Raw genomic sequence first — 19,183 nt, 5'->3', positions numbered from 1 at the left:
CTCTGATTCCTGAACGCTGGCATGGCATGTTAAAGGCAAGCACAGGAAGGCGGCTTTGTTTTTGTATTTTAGTTTCTTTGTAAAAAAACCAAAAACAAAGCTGGCGATACTACTACTGATTATCTGCATAAACATGGCTAATTCTCTCTCTCTGCCCTACTAGAACTAAAGAATGTTGATTGAACCAACACACTATTCCTAAAATAGACAACAGCTGGCGAGATTTCCTTGGAATGGAATTTGCTGTGCATCTTTATACTCCCCAGGGCTCACAAGTTCAAAACTTTTAATCCCTAACTCTAAACGGATCAGATTTGGATTTTGAGGAGTTCAAAAGCAAAAAGCTGGATTGGGATCACTCCAATATCCGATCGGATCAGGAAATCCAATCCAAACTGTCATCTGGATCAAATCTTCAAAATGGGTACTGTAGTTCAAAACAAAAATGTAGGATTTGGATAAGTTTGATCCAAAAAAAATCATCCCACTGGAGGGCTGGATTTGTAGTTTACAATGAATTTAAATGTGTGATATAAACAAGATGGTAAAGTGAACTTTTATGGTTGTTGTTTTTTTCTTTTCTTTTTGTCACTTACTGTATGCATGCAGACAGCAGAGGGCTCTGGCAACCTCTCAGAACGGTGTATTCAACCAAATAAAGAGTTTGTGATCATAAAAGTATCACCATATCGTTCAAAAAAATTATTATTAATAAATGGCTCTAACCTGCTATACTGTCCGGCTCCCTAATTTTGCTATTCATATCCACTAGGTGGCAATAGGTAGGATTAGATTACTGATATTCAGGATCTGGTCATCTTGAAAAATCTAAATCTGGATCAAGATGATCCTGAATTTATTTGATCTCCTGGGACAAAATCTGGCTGGATTTTCTGATCCTGGATAACTAAATATAGGATTTCAAAATTTGATCTGATCAGATAACTCATGGGCCCTGGGTGAACTTCCAATTCCAATTAAAAATTACCGCTTGTAAACGAATATCTTAAAACGTAGGCAGATTGCCATGAAATATGAAATGGAAGGATGAACTTAGCATTGTTTTGCTCCACTAATGAGAGGACAGGGCCCTAAGGCTGGCAATTCCCAGCCACTTTGGTCTGGTTGGGTGCAGCTAGTGAGGCTTCTAGAGGCTAGCTTACATTTACTTCTATGCCCACTGACTCCACCATCACTCTCCTTCATGTGTTTGGGCCTCTATTTACTCTACTCCTTCTTTTACAGTGTGTCTCTCCTTTATTCCCTCTCAGCCACGATGTGCACACGCAGAGTGGAACGCTGCCCATATGCAGCTGCTATCATCTAAATCCTGTTGTTTTTGGAAACCTAGCCAGCGATATTTGAGTCCTTTACGCTGCATCTTTGATCTGTGCTAGCCTGTTAGCTCTTGCATGCAGTGTGGGGTCCCTCTGGGAAAAGAAAACAATAATCAAATTAATTCCAGGGCTACAGTCAGATGTAATTGAAAACACTCAAAGGGCTCACAGGCGATTTCAGGACAGGTATAAAGATCATCCTTAATTGTTTTGTGATGAAAGTTTGAAAGTAACCAGATGCTTCATTTTCAGACTTGTTCCACCACCTCTCATCAAATTCCATCAAATGTGTGAGACATTCAAGTAAATATTCTTTGCTGTTCGAATGTACATGCATGCCTCCGTTTTTGCGTGCGTGCATGTGTGTGTGTGTGTGTGTGTGTGTGTGTGTGTGTGTGTGTTTGTGTGTGTGTGTGTGTGTGTGTGTGTGTCTACCACTGTTTACACATGAATGTTTACAGCTGTGCGTGAGAATAATGACACACACACACACACACACACACACACACACACACACACACACGCACACACGCACAAAGTTGGAACCTGGTTTCATTCAGGAGCAGTGACGTCGTTCACTCAGTGGTGCAAAGTGAGTAAAGTTACAGGGAGAACACTCCAAGTGGAACTCCTCATGAGGCTGGACTGTAACCTGAAGCCAGAGGGAGAGAGACAGAGAGATACATGAGGAATAAAGTGAGAGAGAAGGAAAGACGGGGAGGGAGGGGGGTAGGGAAGGACTGAGTGGAGTGAGAGAGAAGGTGATGTCAGCTGAGTTCAGAACGTAAACAGAGTTCCAGGCTGCAGCATGCTGTCTGCAGAGTGGGGACTGCAGCTGGGGCGAGCCCACGGGGGGACCCGCGCGCTCCCCGGTACCGGCACATCGACCCCCGGGAGGCAGGGCTGGTACCTCTTCATCTCCCTCTTCTTCCTCGTTTCCCTGCCCCAAGGGACATCCTGGCCCTACGGTAAGAGAGACTCGCTGAGCGCAAAGTCCCCTGGCTGCACACTTTGCCTCCTCTCTCTTCGCCTTTCCCTTTATCTCTGCTTTGCTCGCAGCCTCTTTGTCTGTTGCCTCCTTTGTTCTCAAAAAGCCAGCATCAGCACTCTCCATCACCTCTCCCCTTCTCATGAGCAGAGAGGCATGCATGCTCGTAAAAGAAGAACCACAGTTAGAGAGAGTGGGAAAGAGAGATAAAAAGATAGAGAGAGAAAGAGAGATGTATGGTAGAGCTTTTAAATTAGAAAAACAGCACTGATCAGGGAGCTTTGTGGGCTTCTAGTCTCAACAATCACCGTTATGTGATACAGAGTATAGGAGATTGGTCTGTCACTGTTGTTTTGTTCAGCTGTGTTGTTTACGTCTGTTCATTTTCCATAGAAATAAAAAATGAGTTTGGGAACTTCCCAATGCCGCCTACAGTTAATCCTGTAAGTAACTTCTTTTGTATTCTTGCTCAGTTTTAAGCAAACCCAAAGAACCCAAAGAACTGTGGTCATTTGGAATGCCAAACAAACATGCACATTCCATGAGATAGAGCAGTCGGGGTGAGCTTGCAGACTGTTATGCTGTTACAGAATATGCTATATGCAGCTGGTGGTTATTGTGTTGAACCTTCCGATGAAAGCCTTAAAGGGTGTTGTGGATGAGATCTTCTCTGAGGCATTTTGCCTGTTTGCCTTGGGTGAGCACTGCTGCAGGAGGACATGAGTCATATATGTGAGTTAATCATGCTGTGCAGTGGTAATGTGTATAGCAGACGCCGTCTCCAAAGATCCTATTCAAGCCCCTGCCCTCTGTCTCCGATTTACAACACATCTTTTGGAAATAGACACGAGAAACAAAGTAATACCTTCGGTTTGTGATATAACGGAAGGATCTTTACATTGGACTGGGGCAGAGACTACAACTGTTAGATTTCATTGGTGTAAAACCTTATGGCAAAGAATGCTCCGGCACATTTAAATATTTATTCAGTACTGAAGTACAATTACGGTACTGTATATTCATTTTCAGAGATTACATATTTATAATCAGGTGAATGAACGGATGCTTGCTGTTGAGCAACACTTTGCAAACATGAGATGATAATGGTTTTTTGTCTTTGTTTTTATAAAGCGGAATAGAGGTACGTATACCTTCCAATGCAAGGATATAACATTCTGGGAAATTAAATGGTGTGTGTTGTTGCATGCATGCATGTCTTATCTTATCTTATCTTTACGCTCTCAGAGTTAAATGCACAGAGTTTGCACTGCAGTATACCTGAGGGATCCCAATGGGGGTTCTTTTATCTATGCAAGGTTTGGCTTCCCTGCTTCAACATTCCACCCTGCAGTGGATTCTCCCAACCAATCTCAAGAGGCCATCTGGTCTTTCCGACTGTCCGGCAAACATCTTCTTATACAGTGTTTAACTAAGCACCCAAGAGACCTTAGTGGAGCTAATGAGTGTGTGAGGAGTTAGACTCAAAGACCAAGAAGTTTAGAAGAAGAGTTAGGTGTGTGCGACTGTGTGTGCATGAGTGCACACTGCACACATGTGCGTGAAGAGGCAATTGAAGGGGAAGATATAGTCCGGCATGCAGGAACGTTTTTAAAAGAGGTTAAAAGTTGTCTGTCAGTGAGCATTGGCATCTTTTTTAACTGGGAAACTTAATTCCAAGACGATCGAGGGCCAAATGCTGAAAGCAAATGTGCAGACTGACCTACATTTCATATATTTATTTAGTGTACACCGTACAGTCGCACACACACGCACGCACGCACACACACACAGACACGCACACGCATACGCACAGACACAGACACAGACACAGACACAGACACAGACACACAGACACACAGACACACACATACACACACACACACTTTCCAAGGTGGAGAAAGTCGTAATGAGGTATTTAGTTTGTGGTTTCCTACTGTATTGGACAGGACGTTTATTCAAAGAAATGTGTAGGCTGACCATCGACATCTATGTTTAGCATCACACCACTTGCATACACAATGTCCACAGATATCCTCAGGGAGTTTCCCGTTCCATGACAGCTAAATCGCCCTAGTCTCAAAATACCAGACAGCTGCTGTGGGCAGTGGGCGAAAGGAATCTCTCCCTTTCTCTCTCTATCACCTTCTGTCTCACCAACATAGGCACACATAACATGGCCACAAAACAACAGCTATAAAATGATCTACTTTTCCAAGGTGGGTTTGTGTCATACAGTATAAACACCTTTAAGCTTTGAGGAAAGGGTTAATTCAGTGGCAGATCACCAAGCGGTACTGCGTCACTCAGGTAACACAAAGGGGATTCTATGTTTGCAACATGCTGCTGAACGCACAGCCCAGCATGATCACTTCCTCAGACAATAAACAGAGCCATCACCTGCAGGATACGAGGAGGTTCAACCGAGGTGACAGGTCCCCGGGGGAATGTCTCTAACGTAAAACACCAAGCCAGCATGTTGGGCTCATCTCCAACTGTCCATTATGCTTACTTCCAATCTTCCAACTTCTATTTGTGGCTCATCAGCATGTCCTTGTTCAGAGTTAAAAACACCCGAGCTGTGGGATTGGTGCGCAGCGAGACAGGCAGACACATTTACTCATGCCGACACTATCCTGCATCTGAGCAGGGAAAGGGAGCAGTTTGTATGCACAGCTGCAGTTATGATAGAGCTTTGATGTGAAATCGGAGTTAAATTGAACCTCTGGGGCCCACAAGACAGCGTGGCTCTGCAAATGCGAAACTGGGCAAGGGTTATATTGTAGATGTGAATAATGCTCGTATAGTGATCTTGGGTTATTCCTCTCAGATGGTCACCAAGGGAGACGCTTCCAGAGATATGTTACAGCTAGGGTCACCTTCAGCACCTTTGATCCAGCCGTTTCCCGTAATATATAACCTGGGAAAGTGTATTTGTTTGTGTGTAGCACATTACGTACAGAGAGAGCGAACATGTAAAAGAAGAAACCAAGCAATCCTTATGCAAGTTTATATGGCTTGTTCTTGGCTTGTTCTTGGAAGAGGTCAGCGTCGGCCTTGTGTGAACAGTGGACAGCGGGTTGACAGAAATCTCCTGAACCCTGGAGGGAAGTGGGTGAGGCTCCATGGCCGATTCTCTGCCCCCAGTAACAATGACGTCTGTATTTGGCCCCGGTAACAATGACGTCTGTATCTGGCCCCGGCATCAAAGATGTGTGCGAGACTCTATGCCTGCTGAAACATGGCCCTGTCTGCGAGGGGCATGGAACTCGGGAAGTGATGTGAGCTACAGAGGACGGAGTCCTTCCTAGGTGAAGGGGGATGATGTCTGTCCAGAATGCTGGATTATGACTAGTTTAATTTCAAGTACAGCTAGGAAAACAACATCTGGAGCGGAAAAGCAGATACCAATGACATGAAACCCAGAAAAGCCACACCACACGCAGAAGTATCCACAAGGATCCACGGGGAGAAAAAAAAGAAAAAAACAGACGAGGCATTGTGGCTTTTTTTTTTAAAAATGCACTGTTTCATTGTGTATGTATGTATGGCTTAGTGCCAGCATGGTACCTCTCAAACAAAGGCTACTGTGCATGGTGAGGGAAGAATACAGACCCTATTATGAAAGTCAGGACTGATGTATAACAGACTGAGTTCTGTGGTAAGATTTGTAAACATAATAGTACTGTATAGCCAATATGTTAAACAGAGGTTGACTCAAATAATGCATTTTGTGGCTGTGACTACTGCATATACAGTTACCGTTATTTCATTCTGCACTGTTGAGGAAACTTGAACTTGAAGTTGTACCGACTACAATGTTTCTGCCAGGTGTATTGCATGTGACAGTAAACACCTTAGTTCAAGGTCGGAGTTTTGTTCCTGGGATTGTTGTTAAACGCTCTGGAGTTAAGAGACAAGACTTCAGCCCCGTTGTTAGGTATATGCTCACTATGCATAGTGTGTATGGCAACACGCTGCTGAGTGCAACACAATGAGCGAGGCAGCAAGCCCCCTTTTTCTTTTTTTCACGCGTGCCTCCTGCAACGCAACTTGCGTGCCTCCATCGCGGTGCTCTGCTCAGACACAGCTGTAGTTGCCCCTCCCTCTCTCTCCCGTCTCTCCACCAGTCTGGTAGTAGCAGAGTCACGTGTTCTGTCAACTATTATTTTTATTTATTAGTATTCATTATTTTGTTTTGAAACAAAGGAAATAAAATGAAGGAAACAGACGTTTAGAGGCTCCAGCATGATGCATCACTTGCAAAGTGGGGAAGTAGAAACGTGGAGAGGAGAGGAATGTGTTTTGGACAAACAGCAGTGGTGTTGATTTGTGTCAAATGGAGTCTGTATGGCTGAAGATAAATGAACACATGGCGTCGGTGGGAGAGGAGTTATTGTGTGTTTTGGACAAACAGCGAGCATGGTGTTGATTTGTGTCAGCTGAAGCTTCATCTCTTCCGGAGAGAGATGAAGATACTAAATCTCAGATGGAGAAACATGTTGTTTGCATGCATGCATGCATCACTGCCTTGCATGCTCTGTGCTACTATGCCAAGTGACTGACAAGTATTGAGTCTGTCACTCACTTTGAGTGATTTATGGCGTTATCTTTCTGTTAAAATCCAACTTAAGAACTCTGGACATATTAGGACATTATTTATTAATTGTGCACACGTGTACAGTAGCCTATTGTACGTCAGACTGTCTGTCACCCCACAGTCAGACCCAATTTAGTTAGGCAACCAGAAGATAGTTGTGAGTAGGGCAACAACAACGTCAGCTACAGCCCTGCAAGACTTAAATAAATCAGGTGAGACAATCTCAACACTAACTTTCCTGTACCTCATTTCACATGCCTGAGGAGCAAGACTTAATGAAGAATGATAGTACGGTAACAATTACGCCACGGTGTTCACATAAAAAGTTTAATTAAGGGATATAAATGCCAAAACTGCATTCCACAGAACATGTCATAATCTTTAAAAAGCTGAGTGCCAAAACACACAAACACTTGCTAGCCTATGTGATCTTAATGAATTGAATACACAGGACCACAAAGGAAACAAGCGCCTGGAGGGATTTTTGTGTTATCCTTTTAACGATCATTGTAAACCGTACAATTTGCAAACTGTTAATAAAGTATTCAATCAATCTTCTCACGTTATCTCCTCACTTGCTCAATTGCTCCCTTGCTCGATTACTCACTGACATGCAATTCCACCTGAAAGACCTCAAGGTCTGGCCATCAAAAAGGTCTATATAATTTATGAAAAGCTACTACATTGAAGTCTGTTCACAGAAGTTGTTGTAGGCTATGTGGGGATTATCCGACGAGGTACCATTTGAGTGTGCAAAACCTTACATATACTAAATAATACTAAATTGTTTATAGGGTCAATATAAGTAAAATAATATAGCCTTTCTACAGGAGTATCTTTTTATATTTTTCCAAAAAGAATACAAACAGCCAATAGCATATTACAAAGTTATCCCCCTCACTGGTGACAATTCCGGGAGGAAAAACGGGCAAGCACCGGGGCGAGTCTTCCGGTATTCCACGTGCTCACCCCCACACCTGTTCACACCTTCCTACACAGTTGCTCTTGTAAAATGAACCTCATTACGATTCTACGCATGTTCTTTGCAGGTGTGGACCTGGTTAATGGCGCAGATGTGCGTTCAGGGGGAACTATGCTTAATTTGCATAACTCTGCTGCGCCTAAGTTCTGACCATTAGGCGTAGAGCCAGAACACGGTTAATATGTAGAAATGATCACAGTGCTAAATACGGGGTGGGTGAGTGTTTGCCTGTGTTTGTGTGTGTGTGTGTGTGTGTGTGTGTGTGTGTGTGTGTGTGTGTGTGTGTGTGTGTGTGTGTGTGTGGGGGGGGGGGGACCAATGGGTCATGGTTTTGAGAGAACAACAGTCTTATCTGCAGGGCTCCAAAGTAAACTGAATCCATTTCTCAGTACAGTATGTAAACAGTGAAACCACTGCTGGTTGTGTTTTTATTTACTGGTTGAAGTTGAACAATACAAAGCATAGCGATTAAACCTGTGGAAGCCACGAAGTAATCCTACCATAACCCGGGACAGTAACAAAGAGTTGCTGTTTTGAACAACAATTGTCTGAATGGAGCCAGAGGTAGGACTCCACACAGGATATCACTTCTCTGTCAAGACATGGTGTGGTGATCAGTGTAATGACCCTGCCAGGCCAGCTCATAAAGCCTATTGACCCTTTCAAGTTTATGTCCTATAAATCAGGTCACACAGACTTGCTATACCAGCTTCAGTTAAGGAGCAGTAAAGCTGTCCAGCAAGCAGGGAAGATTGTGTCAGCACCTCTCAATCACTATAGTCACACTGCTCAGATCCCAGCGTCTGCCATTCACTGTTCATCTGCATGCCATGCAATTTTGTTCTTAAACAACTTGCAGCTCAGCTTGGCGACACGGTCAGCGAATGCGTAGAACCAGCAGCATAAAAAAAAAAGATAAATATTGACATTGATCTTTGTTTATACAGTATAGAGTTATTATCCTGGCTAATATAGCGAGCTAGTGCTGCCTTGTGACCCAGTGTAGTGCTTATTTTAATTACTAACCTGGTAGCCCCAAAGTAAAACAGATTTTTCACCATGCACATACCAACCAGTCACGGTTTGACTGGTTGCTACAACTTGGTGGACACGCACGCACGCACACATACTCAAAGTAGTTGCTTCCAACTAAATTGCAGTGTTGGAGAGTGAAAGCCATACCGTAAAACTGAAGGAAAGAAGTCGGAATATTTGTACACACTATAGAGTATACTGTACATCACTTCAAGTCTTTTCCACATCACAATCCAACACAAACAGACTACGGTATACTATTGTTAAATGTCATAACCATAGACCATATGGTTTTACTGATTTGTGGCATATGATGAGGAATTATATTAAGAAATATCTGTTGTTTCTCTCTGCTCATGTAATAACGTGGCTTTGTGTTTTATACCCATGCCTCTGGGTCTTTCCCACACGCGTTTCATACAAATGCATCCATTCCAAGGATGCTTGTGGTTCTCACGCTTTGTCTGGGGAAATCTTGAAAAATGCCAATCAGCACCAAAATTCAGGCTCAGCAAAAGGCAAAAGAAGACACCGCAACATAATCCAGAAAAATAAAATAAATCAATAGCTGACGAAAGCTAAAGCACTGTAGGTCCTTTAGCTCATAACACATACAGTACAATAATTACTAGGGATTACAATGAAAACAAGGATATTGTGCAAGGAGCTGGTGGTCGCACGCGAAATGTGGTCCAATAGAATTCCATTGGAATTGAACAATATTGCTGGAGGTCTGGTCTCGCACACAGCAGGACAATTTTGACAACAATGATGGACATCAATGGGTATTGGGTAATCCCCTTATAAAGCTCCCCTGCCTTGAATACTTTTGAACTATAGCTTGAATAACTGAACACGGGCATGATCCCATAATACATCCTACTGTATTATACAAGTTCCTGCAAATACTTCTTGGAATACTTCGTTTGGTATAGAACCTATCCATGTTTATTCCAGCTCGCGTAGTAACGGGACTCACGAGACTGTATCCTCTCTAAACTGAATGGACGGCAAGTATGAGTAGTTTCGAAAGTCACGAGCCAGAAAATAAAGTAAAAGTAAATAACCTTGAGATCTGACTAGAATGTCAATATAACAAACCTTCCGGACGGTTAGCTCAACCATCTGGGTTACACATTAAGGTTAAGTAATTAGAACACAAATAATAAAGCCACAGCTTAAAGTAAACTATCAACATGGTAATAGATGCATTTTCAACACAATGCATGTGAACTGAAAGAAGGTTAGCCAATAGAAGGACTATCTGTACCGAGTAGATCTCTAGACCTACTGCACACTAGTTTTAAGAATATTGCTGCAATTTGTTTCAGAAAGCTTTAGGCCTATACCCTGTATATAACAACATGTACACATAACGACGCAATGTGACGTAGCTCTGTTTACACAATGCTGTACCACCTCCAACTGTATGTGTGCTTTCACCATTTTCATCTGTTTTGGCAATGTAAAGTAAACGTATGTTTTCTCATGCCAATAGAGCTCCTTTGAATTGAATTGCATAGGAAGCAGCAAGAGTACAGATGAGACTGTGCTGACATCACATAGCACTTGTGTCTGCTCGATTGCCAGTACAAACTCAGACTAAGCAGCAAAAATCTAACTGCTCCTCCTTTATACTATATATCCATCATCACCGATTTAACCTACGTACTGTAGGCCTGTGTATATAGCCAGTAACTGTTCCAGGCTGGCAAAGGCTGCTAAAAAGTAGGGAGACAAATATGAGCTGGCTGCTAAGAGAAATGTATTGATCCAGAAAACAAGTCAACCAATACAACGTGTATCAAATCAGTGCAAGAGTAATGACTTGAAGAACTTCTCTGTCAATCATGAAGGATGAGGAAAGACCTTCAATACTATACATTTGAATACATGCACATGCAGGACGTGATGTCCTGCATGTGCGTAAATGGTCACGCCCACCTCGTGACTTTGCAGGACTCTGGGGGACGATGATAAATATCAGGTTGCAACTCGAACAGGGCTATGTCGGCTAAGCGAACTTCGCAACGTTCGACACGGCAACTCGACGCAACACTCAGTGGTGTCTCGTGGCTCAAGTTCACTTGAGACGGCGCCCCTCCGTTATTGCAGTCTAAAACTGTACTTTGTCCCATAGTAGGAATTGATGCTCCATTAAGACAAATCTCCTCCTCCTTTATAATGATGTAATTTTATGTTATGACTCCAACAGTATAACAATGCTGCATGGCTGTGGATGAAGCCTGTCCTTAAACAACCATTTGTGTGACATACTGTTTTGCAACCTAGCCTACATTGTGTTTGATTGATGCCAAAGCACACATGCTTCGCTGAAGCAATGAAGTAAAAGACCAGACTCTGGCTGGAGAGAAATGTGATTTATGATTTCATAATTGTTAGAAGGCCAGGGAGATGGGAGGGACGTTTCATACCAATCCAGGATATCTTTACTTCCCCTCCAGTTGACTGTCGGCAGCCACTCCTCTGCAGCCATTCATCACGGCTCCGCCAGTAGCTGTGTAGCGTGTACACATGTAGCGACATTCTTACGGTGTGGCTTTGTAGGAGGCGCCGAGGCAGTCGGTCTGTGTGTGTGTTCCGAGCTAATCTCGCAAACGGTTGTACTGATCAGTGCTAACAATTTTTTGTTTTTGTAAGCATGCATGCTCTGCTATTGCAAGCATGCATGCGTTGTTTATCCTATTTCTTTAAGACACATTTCCAAACAACAATTTTCCATTCCCAGATATTATTCAGCAAAGACTGAAACAAACATGATGCCGATTATATAGGGATTATGGGTATCTAGTCTGAAGACAGGAGCACTTGAGTCTCTGTCTCGACTCGCCCTGGTTCGCTCCCACTGTGCATACTCATCCATCACTCACACCAGCAGCTTAATTCTTGCCCGTCATTCGGCAGGAATCCAGGCCACACTTTAAATCAGGTGTGGGCGACCTTTTCGGCACATGATCACTTAAGCAATTTTCCAAGGCTGGCATCATCACCCAGTGCCAGCCAGTGAAAAGTAGTATCATTGCTTTTAAGTCTTATTATATAGGTTGCTAAGTAGAATAATACGAACATAGAATTAGTCAATACTTTAAGATGAATAATAAAGGTAAAATTCAGTCTATAGGGGGAGGGCATAGTGACGCGTTCAGTAGGATTTTGGCTTATTTGGGTTCCATCTTCCTGCCTACATGTAGGCTAGTAGGATGCTAGGCTACTTGGCTGCCAGGCAGTCTGTAGTTCATAAGTTTGCTTGTCAGTGACACTGGTGTGTATACGGTCACTGCAGTACACCACCTTCCATCTCTCTACTATCTTTGACTTGTCACAACTCTTCTACTCTATGGCTCTGGATCGGCGTTGGTATTATTATTATTTGTCGTTAGAAAATGTTCGGGTGTTCTGATCTGATAGCCGCCTCCCCTCCCCTCACGTCAAAACAGTTCTTAATGTTACTTACTTGACGATAAGACATGTGGACATGTGGAAAAACACCACGAGAGTGACGAGTGATCAGTCAAACTCTCAATGTGTTCTCTCCGCAGTAAATAAATCTGTCCGTATGCAATCTGACCATTATTATTTTGATTACACTGTCATGCTCGTTTGAGGACAGGTAGAGAGCAGAGCATACATGTGTTTGGGAATGTTGCTGAAGGTTATGATATTTTGTCAGCTGACACCCAAATCAAAGAAACCATACAGCGTGTATTTAATTAGTTGATATCTCCAACAGTCAACACACTGCAAGGCTACAATGGAAGCATAATTCTGACGGCCCGTGGTGGAATGGACAAGTTAGTGTGGTATCTGGAACCACAATTCACATTAATATAGCTTAAATAACTGTTTATAGTGTGACATTACATTGTCTCTCAGCTGGGCAAACATGTCATGACACAGAGTCCTTAGCAGTCTAGGAATCTCAGAATAGCCAGTGGCGCCACTAACTTGATGACCACAAACAAATGGTTGGGGGTTGTTTGCTATACATGTTAGGACACCTACTGTGCTTCCTAGCTCTGTGACTTGACCATTACCTTATATGGGTAATTTGGGATAAAGGGGGTTTGGGAAACCTGAGAGACCATGCACCTTTGCATTTCCCTTAGATGTCTTTGTTCTGATCTGTATAAAGCCTACTAAAAAGTCTGTAACAGTGTGTTAGTCTTCGGACGCCGTGAGGCTGCTGGGTACATGCATGGGTCTCAGGGCCCATGGCTGTGATGCTGTGTTTTGTGCTCTCTGCAAATAAATGGAACTCCGGAACAACTTTCATTTGCCTGTCTGCTGTCGACTTCATTCTCCGTATTTTTGCCTGAGTGTTTTAGTCTTTATGTCTGTGTATGGGCTATAGAGGAGAGAAAACAGTCTTTGCTCTCTTTATAGCTCATATACTTAGGGTATAAAAACGGTAAGGGCAGATCCATTAATGTTGTGGATCACGGTTATGTTATTTTGTCATCTGACACCCAAACCATACAGTGTTTATTTCATTATTATCTAGAACGGTATATGTCTCCACAGTGAGGCTGGAAAATGTAGCCTCGCAGCCTACTAGCTTACTGGTAGGCAGGAAAATGGCAACCAGAATAACCCATTCTGAGTGAAACTCCTCCCTATGCACTGGCCCTATACATACGACTAGCTGGGGAGAAAGTTTCCCCCCCACAAAACGTACAGTAGGCATGATTATCCCCAGTGGTTACTCCCAGAGCGCTTCCGATTAATGCATTTAGTAATGCATACAATTCTTACGGGGGAGGATGCCCCCAGAGCCCCCTACAGGGACTAATCTCTTCTTAAACAATGACTGGAGAAGAGGAGCTTAACACTGCAGCACAAGAAGGTCTGGAGAACACATCAACAACATCAGTGCCAAGTTTCAAACTGCAGACTGCAGTTGGAACCTCATTCCTTCCGCATCCACCTCAGAGGAATTTCCACTTGTCTCTGTGTCAGCTTTTAACTTCACTCTTACATAACCACGACCACTCGGTCTGAAAGGTCCACAAATTGCTGCGTGTCCGATCTGATAAAACTCTGATGTATTGGGTCAAATCTCGACAGAGGCGGAGAAGGTCGCTGTCTGTATAAAACAGTTTCTGATTAATGACCTGTTTCGGTTTTCCAAGCTAATCATTTAACCCATGTGTTATGTTGCGATTATCTTGACTGATGTAATACCATTTTTGAAAACCCACAGTAGATTTGCTGACAGAAGAGGTCAGCTTATCTCCTAAACAGGAGAACTGCAGCTGAGGAAATAAACAAACAGGGGAATGGAGACATGGAGACTAATTTATACATTGTCGTCCGCATGACTGAGGCCGTATGGCCATGTCATGCGCTGAAAATAACTGATTTTCAAATGGAAAATGTAGTTTGGCAAGCAAGAGTCGTACAACAAAGTATAAATAGGCTTTAGCATCAGCAAGGCAGAAAGCATACCATGTACACTATACAGCAGGCTCCAACAAAATAGCCTAAACGCATGCAGTCTTGATAACAACAGAGCTGAATCCTTCCACGGCTGCTTATGCCGTAAAATCCACAATATTAATTTAACTCTGGGAGTGTACAAATGGATAAAATGGATTCAGAAAGTTTGACTGTGTCATTTGTATTTGGGCCTTTCTTTGCGTCTTTGCTCCTGAATCATCTTCCACGTTGTATCTATAAACATAATTTCCCTGTTGAGTCTAGTTTGCAAAGTACACTGTTCTTAAAGTTGTTGAATTTTCCACCATTTGGGTTTCAGTCACTGAACTGCATCTCTTTTCCAGACTACAGGTATTTGTATAATCACTGCCCCGGACCTGAGTGGAATGTCATGTGTAGAGGCTGCTGTGAGTATGACGTCATCCGCTGCAGATGCCCCATCCAAGGGACCCCTGTTGGCTACGCTGTACCTTGCTGTCGCAATGCCATCAATGAATGTGACCCCTGCATTATCCACCCAGGTAAGACTACATACTGCAGTCAGCAACACGTGGCCATGGTAATAGCAAAGTAATGTGAAAATGGTAAAAGTCAACCAAATATAAGAACAAGATGTTTGGGCAGAATGTCCTCGTTTATCCATAAGAGTGCACCCTAGAGAGGATCCTATAGCTGGAGCCCTCATCCTAGTGCACCCTAGAGAGGATCCTATAGCTGGAGCCCTCATCCTAGTGCACCCTAGAGAGGATCCTATAGCTGGAGCCCTCATCCTAGTGCACCCTAGAGAGGACCCTATAGCTGGAGCCCTCATCCTAGTGCACCCTAGAGAGGATTCTATAGCTGGAGCCCTCATCCTAGTGCACCCTAGAGAGGACCCTATAGCTGGAGCCCTCATCCTAGTGCACCCTAGAGAGGATCCTATAGCTGGAGCCCTCATCCTAGTGCACCCTAGAGAGGATCCTATAGCTGGAGCCCTCATCCTAGTGCACCCTAGAGATGATCCTATAGCTGGAGCCCTCATCCTAGTGCACCTTAGAGAGGATCCTATAGCTGGAGCCCTCATCCTAGTGCACCCTAGAGAGGACCCTATAGCTGGAGCCCTCATCCTAGTGCACCCTAGAGAGGATCCTATAGCTGGAGCCCTCATCCTAGTGCACCTTAGAGAGGATCCTATAGCTGGAGCCCTCATCCAGTGCCATTTTGTCAAAACAAACTAATTATTAGCTAGACCAGTGGTTCCCAAACATTTTCATGTCAAGGACCCCCAAATTGACACAAATTAGCCCGCGGACACCCCATTTGAAAAGAGATGCCCTAAGAGAAGATTTTTACGGCTGCAGCAGTGATTCTCAACCCGTTTCATTTCATGGACCCCCAGTTTGTTATGCATTAGTCTACGGACGCCCATTTAATGGCATTTCTATCTCTGGGACCCCCAATTTATATTGTAAAATCAATGTTGTTAATTTAACTGTACAACTGGAACCAAATGGACCCCTTACACACTCTCAGAGTTACAGACCCATAAGGGTCCATTTAGTTCAAAACTATCATTTAGCTGGGGACCCCCTGAAACTCCCTCAAGGACCCCTGGGGGTCCCCGGACCCCACTTTGGGAACCATTGAGCTAGACTACACTACAACTATATTTCACTACCAGGACTCACTAATCATGGGTACTATTTGGTGGCACTGTCAACTTGCCATCATTTCTTTTTCCCTTTTTCTCCCAATTTAGTTGTCCGTTGGTCATGGCTGAACAGGAGCCATGACCAACCTCAATGAGTCACTAGTGTAGCAAAGTGAGTGGCAAATCGAGTGGCAAAGTGAGTGGCAAAGTGAGTTTAACGTTGTTTACTGCAATCAGATAGGACTTTTCTGTTTGGATGCCTGGGCTGTCATGGACAGAAAGTAGTTTTTTTCCACTTAGTAGGCGTTCCTGCATAACTTCTAGGTATGATGATGATGTCACGTGCATACCCTCTGTCATTTCTAAAGAGAAAAATATAATACTTATATATACATATAAATCTGATGATTGTAGCCAGCCCATGTCCACATATCCATCTCTGGTCTTTTAAAAGCCTGCCAGGTTGCTGGCAGACTAAAGCACCATCTATCATCATTCTAGACTGATGTTTAAATTCTAGTACAAGTGGTCTAATGGGAAACTTTTTTTCTTTTTTTCCCTTGATCTAGACAAGTGTGTCTGGGCCAGTTTTACACAAGATTCTTACACAAGTATTGACAGACATTCAGACATACTGCTAAGAGAGGAATACATTACAGGAATTTAGAAATGTAGCTGGAATTTTTAAATGGAATGGTTTGTGTTTTGTGTATGTGTGTGTGCATGCGTACGTGCGTGTGTGCACTGTGCGTGTGTGTGCACTGTGCATGTACATGCGTGTGTGCATGTGTGCATGTTGGTGTATGTACAGACATGATATTGGCACAACAGGGATGCAAACACATGCTCTCAAAGTCACACTCCTTAAATTTAAAGTATAACATGTTAGTTATTTTTTCTTTTTAAAGACAAAACACCTGGCTACAGGAAGTATGTCATGTTTTCTTTGCAGGTCACATGTGCTCACATTTTTTGTAATGTATTTATGGGGGGAAACAGCTGTTCATAATCAAAATAATACCTATTCATTGGGTTTTGCCGTAAAACACTGTAATGTGTTACTGTTAAATAGCCCGTAGTGCACTCATAAATCCCCCTGCCTAGATTACTGACGGCACGTGTTTTCGCTGCAGTGACATTTGACAGTGTCGGAGACTTTGGCTAGTCTTGTCTTGTTTAAGCTTACACGTGCTTATGATGATGTTCTCCGGATGTTTCTGTGCCCATAACGGGGTCTGGGGTCACCATATAGAGAAGCCACAAAGTGAATATCCATCTTTCCAAGTAGCCACGATGGAGCGTCGTCTTCCGCAATTCTATTTCAGGAAGCAGCCATGTGTTCATGCCGTTATCGTTTTAGTGGCAGGGGAGCCTGATGAGTTTCACAGCACTGATGTAAAGGAAACATGGCAGTCTGGGTAAGGAGGCCGCCGGGGTCCATAGTTGTTCGGAAAGAGTGTTGTCAACAGTAAGCCACTCTGGGGACTGCCCATAAGTCAGACATTGCGTTAGTCAGACTTGCGTGGTTAGGATAGGGTTTGGGATAGTGTTAGTAATGGTCTGACACTAACGGGAGGTCGAACCAATGTTCCAGTGCTCATCTGAGCTTTGAATTCTTGACTGCGTCTCCTTGCCTAACCTAGTTTATTTGTTTCTCTCTCTCTCTCTCTCTCTCTCTCTCTCTCTGTCTTTCTCAGGTTGCAGTATATTTGAGAATTGTAAGCGCTGTAACAATGGGACCTGGGGTCCCAGAGATGACTTCTTCATTAATGGAAAATACTGCACTGAGTGCCGACCTGGCTGGTCTGGTGGAGATTGTATGAGTATGTGTTCCTCATTCAACTAATGATCGCATCATGTGTGATTTTGTCTAAAAGATTCCTCTGTTATGTTTTTGGGAGAGTTCTTGGAGAGTTTCCATATGCCCATGCAGGAGGAGTTCAATATCAGAAGATGAAATGACAGAAGAGGGGATGTTCTCGTATATGATGTCAGGACATCCAATAACATTTGGGCACTGATTATAACTTTCACAGTATGCAATAGTGCCGTGGGGTGCAGGGGAAAGGCAAGGAAGTTTTATTTGTATAGCACATTTCAACACTGCAATTAAATATGCTTTACACAGAACATCAAGCAAAGGAAGCACAAATGGCATTTAGGATGCATAAAATGAACAGTTAAAGTTCAGGAGAAATAAAAAAAATAAAACATTAAAAGTAACTCAAAGCCAAGGCAGCAGCAAACAGAAAGGTCTTAAGTTGTGTTTTAAAAGAAATAAGAGTGGCAGCAGACCTGCAGTTTTCTGGGATTTTGTTCCAGATACTGTATGTGGTAAATGCTGCTTCCCCCACGGTTATTCTTGGTTTTAGGGACAGAAAAGGCAGACCTTTCCCAGATGATCTGAGAGATATGGATGGTTGAGAATATCGCACAAGATCAGAAATGTATTTTGGCCTGGCCTAAACCATGAGGCTTTATAGACCAACAGTAACATTTGGAAATCAATTCTTTGACACACGGAGACATTTCTGAAACCTGGCAAGCATTTGTGCCTTTGCTGCTAGAATTGAATGCATGTTGTTTGGTATTTTATAATGTATCTACCTTGAATCTAATAGTTTTTTAGTGGGAATGGTAACTACAGTAACTGCACACACAGATCACCAAAATAATAATCAAAATATAATTAAATAGTGGCTTAAATTACAGCATTTGTACATTCCCTGTTGGAATTTCCATTCCATAGGTGGAATAAGCTCTCTGTGTCTCTGTTCCAGAGTGTGGGGGAGTGATCCGCAAACGACAGGGCCACCTGGTGCTTGAGAGTTACCCCACCGACGCCCGCTGTGAGTGGACCTTACACGTGGACCGTCCCTTCACCATAGATTTCAGGTCAGCCACTGCTTTTATTATAGTCCTTTAGTTTTTACATGTATTGCATGTACTTGCTGGTCCAATAGAGTCATGGATAAATGTGCTCCAGCATCTATTACAGAAATGGAAAACCAAGAAGTTGCGCCTTCTTGTTACGTCTTGTTTCCGGGGCTTAAAATATCACCAAAAACAAAAAAACAAACAAGCATGATCAATCAAAAATGGTAAATCAATGAAAGCAAAATGGTTGTTTGGAAGCGACAACTAAAAGCAAGAAATG

At 43.1% G+C, this 19,183-nt stretch overlaps 1 protein-coding gene across 1 annotated transcript in view; it reads left to right on the top strand.

Moving 5' to 3' along the window:
* Positions 1-2,081: 2,081 nt before the first annotated feature.
* The window catches only part of pamr1b (peptidase domain containing associated with muscle regeneration 1b), a 33,215-nt gene continuing 16,113 nt past the window's right edge, over positions 2,082-19,183 (top strand). The window contains exons 1-4 of the mRNA XM_080761815.1: positions 2,082-2,305; positions 14,741-14,917; positions 17,724-17,849; positions 18,807-18,921. Coding sequence (XP_080617941.1) covers positions 2,146-2,305; positions 14,741-14,917; positions 17,724-17,849; positions 18,807-18,921 — 578 coding nt within the window. The 5' untranslated portion in view covers positions 2,082-2,145. The remainder of the gene's footprint in view (positions 2,306-14,740; positions 14,918-17,723; positions 17,850-18,806; positions 18,922-19,183) is intronic.

This window comes from Protomyctophum bolini (genome assembly GCF_963924005.1).
Source record: "Protomyctophum bolini genome assembly, chromosome: 4".
NCBI classification, from domain to species: domain Eukaryota; kingdom Metazoa; phylum Chordata; class Actinopteri; order Myctophiformes; family Myctophidae; genus Protomyctophum; species Protomyctophum bolini.
Note: the sequence above shows the minus strand (reverse complement) of the source record. Positions and strands in the feature narration are given on the sequence as shown.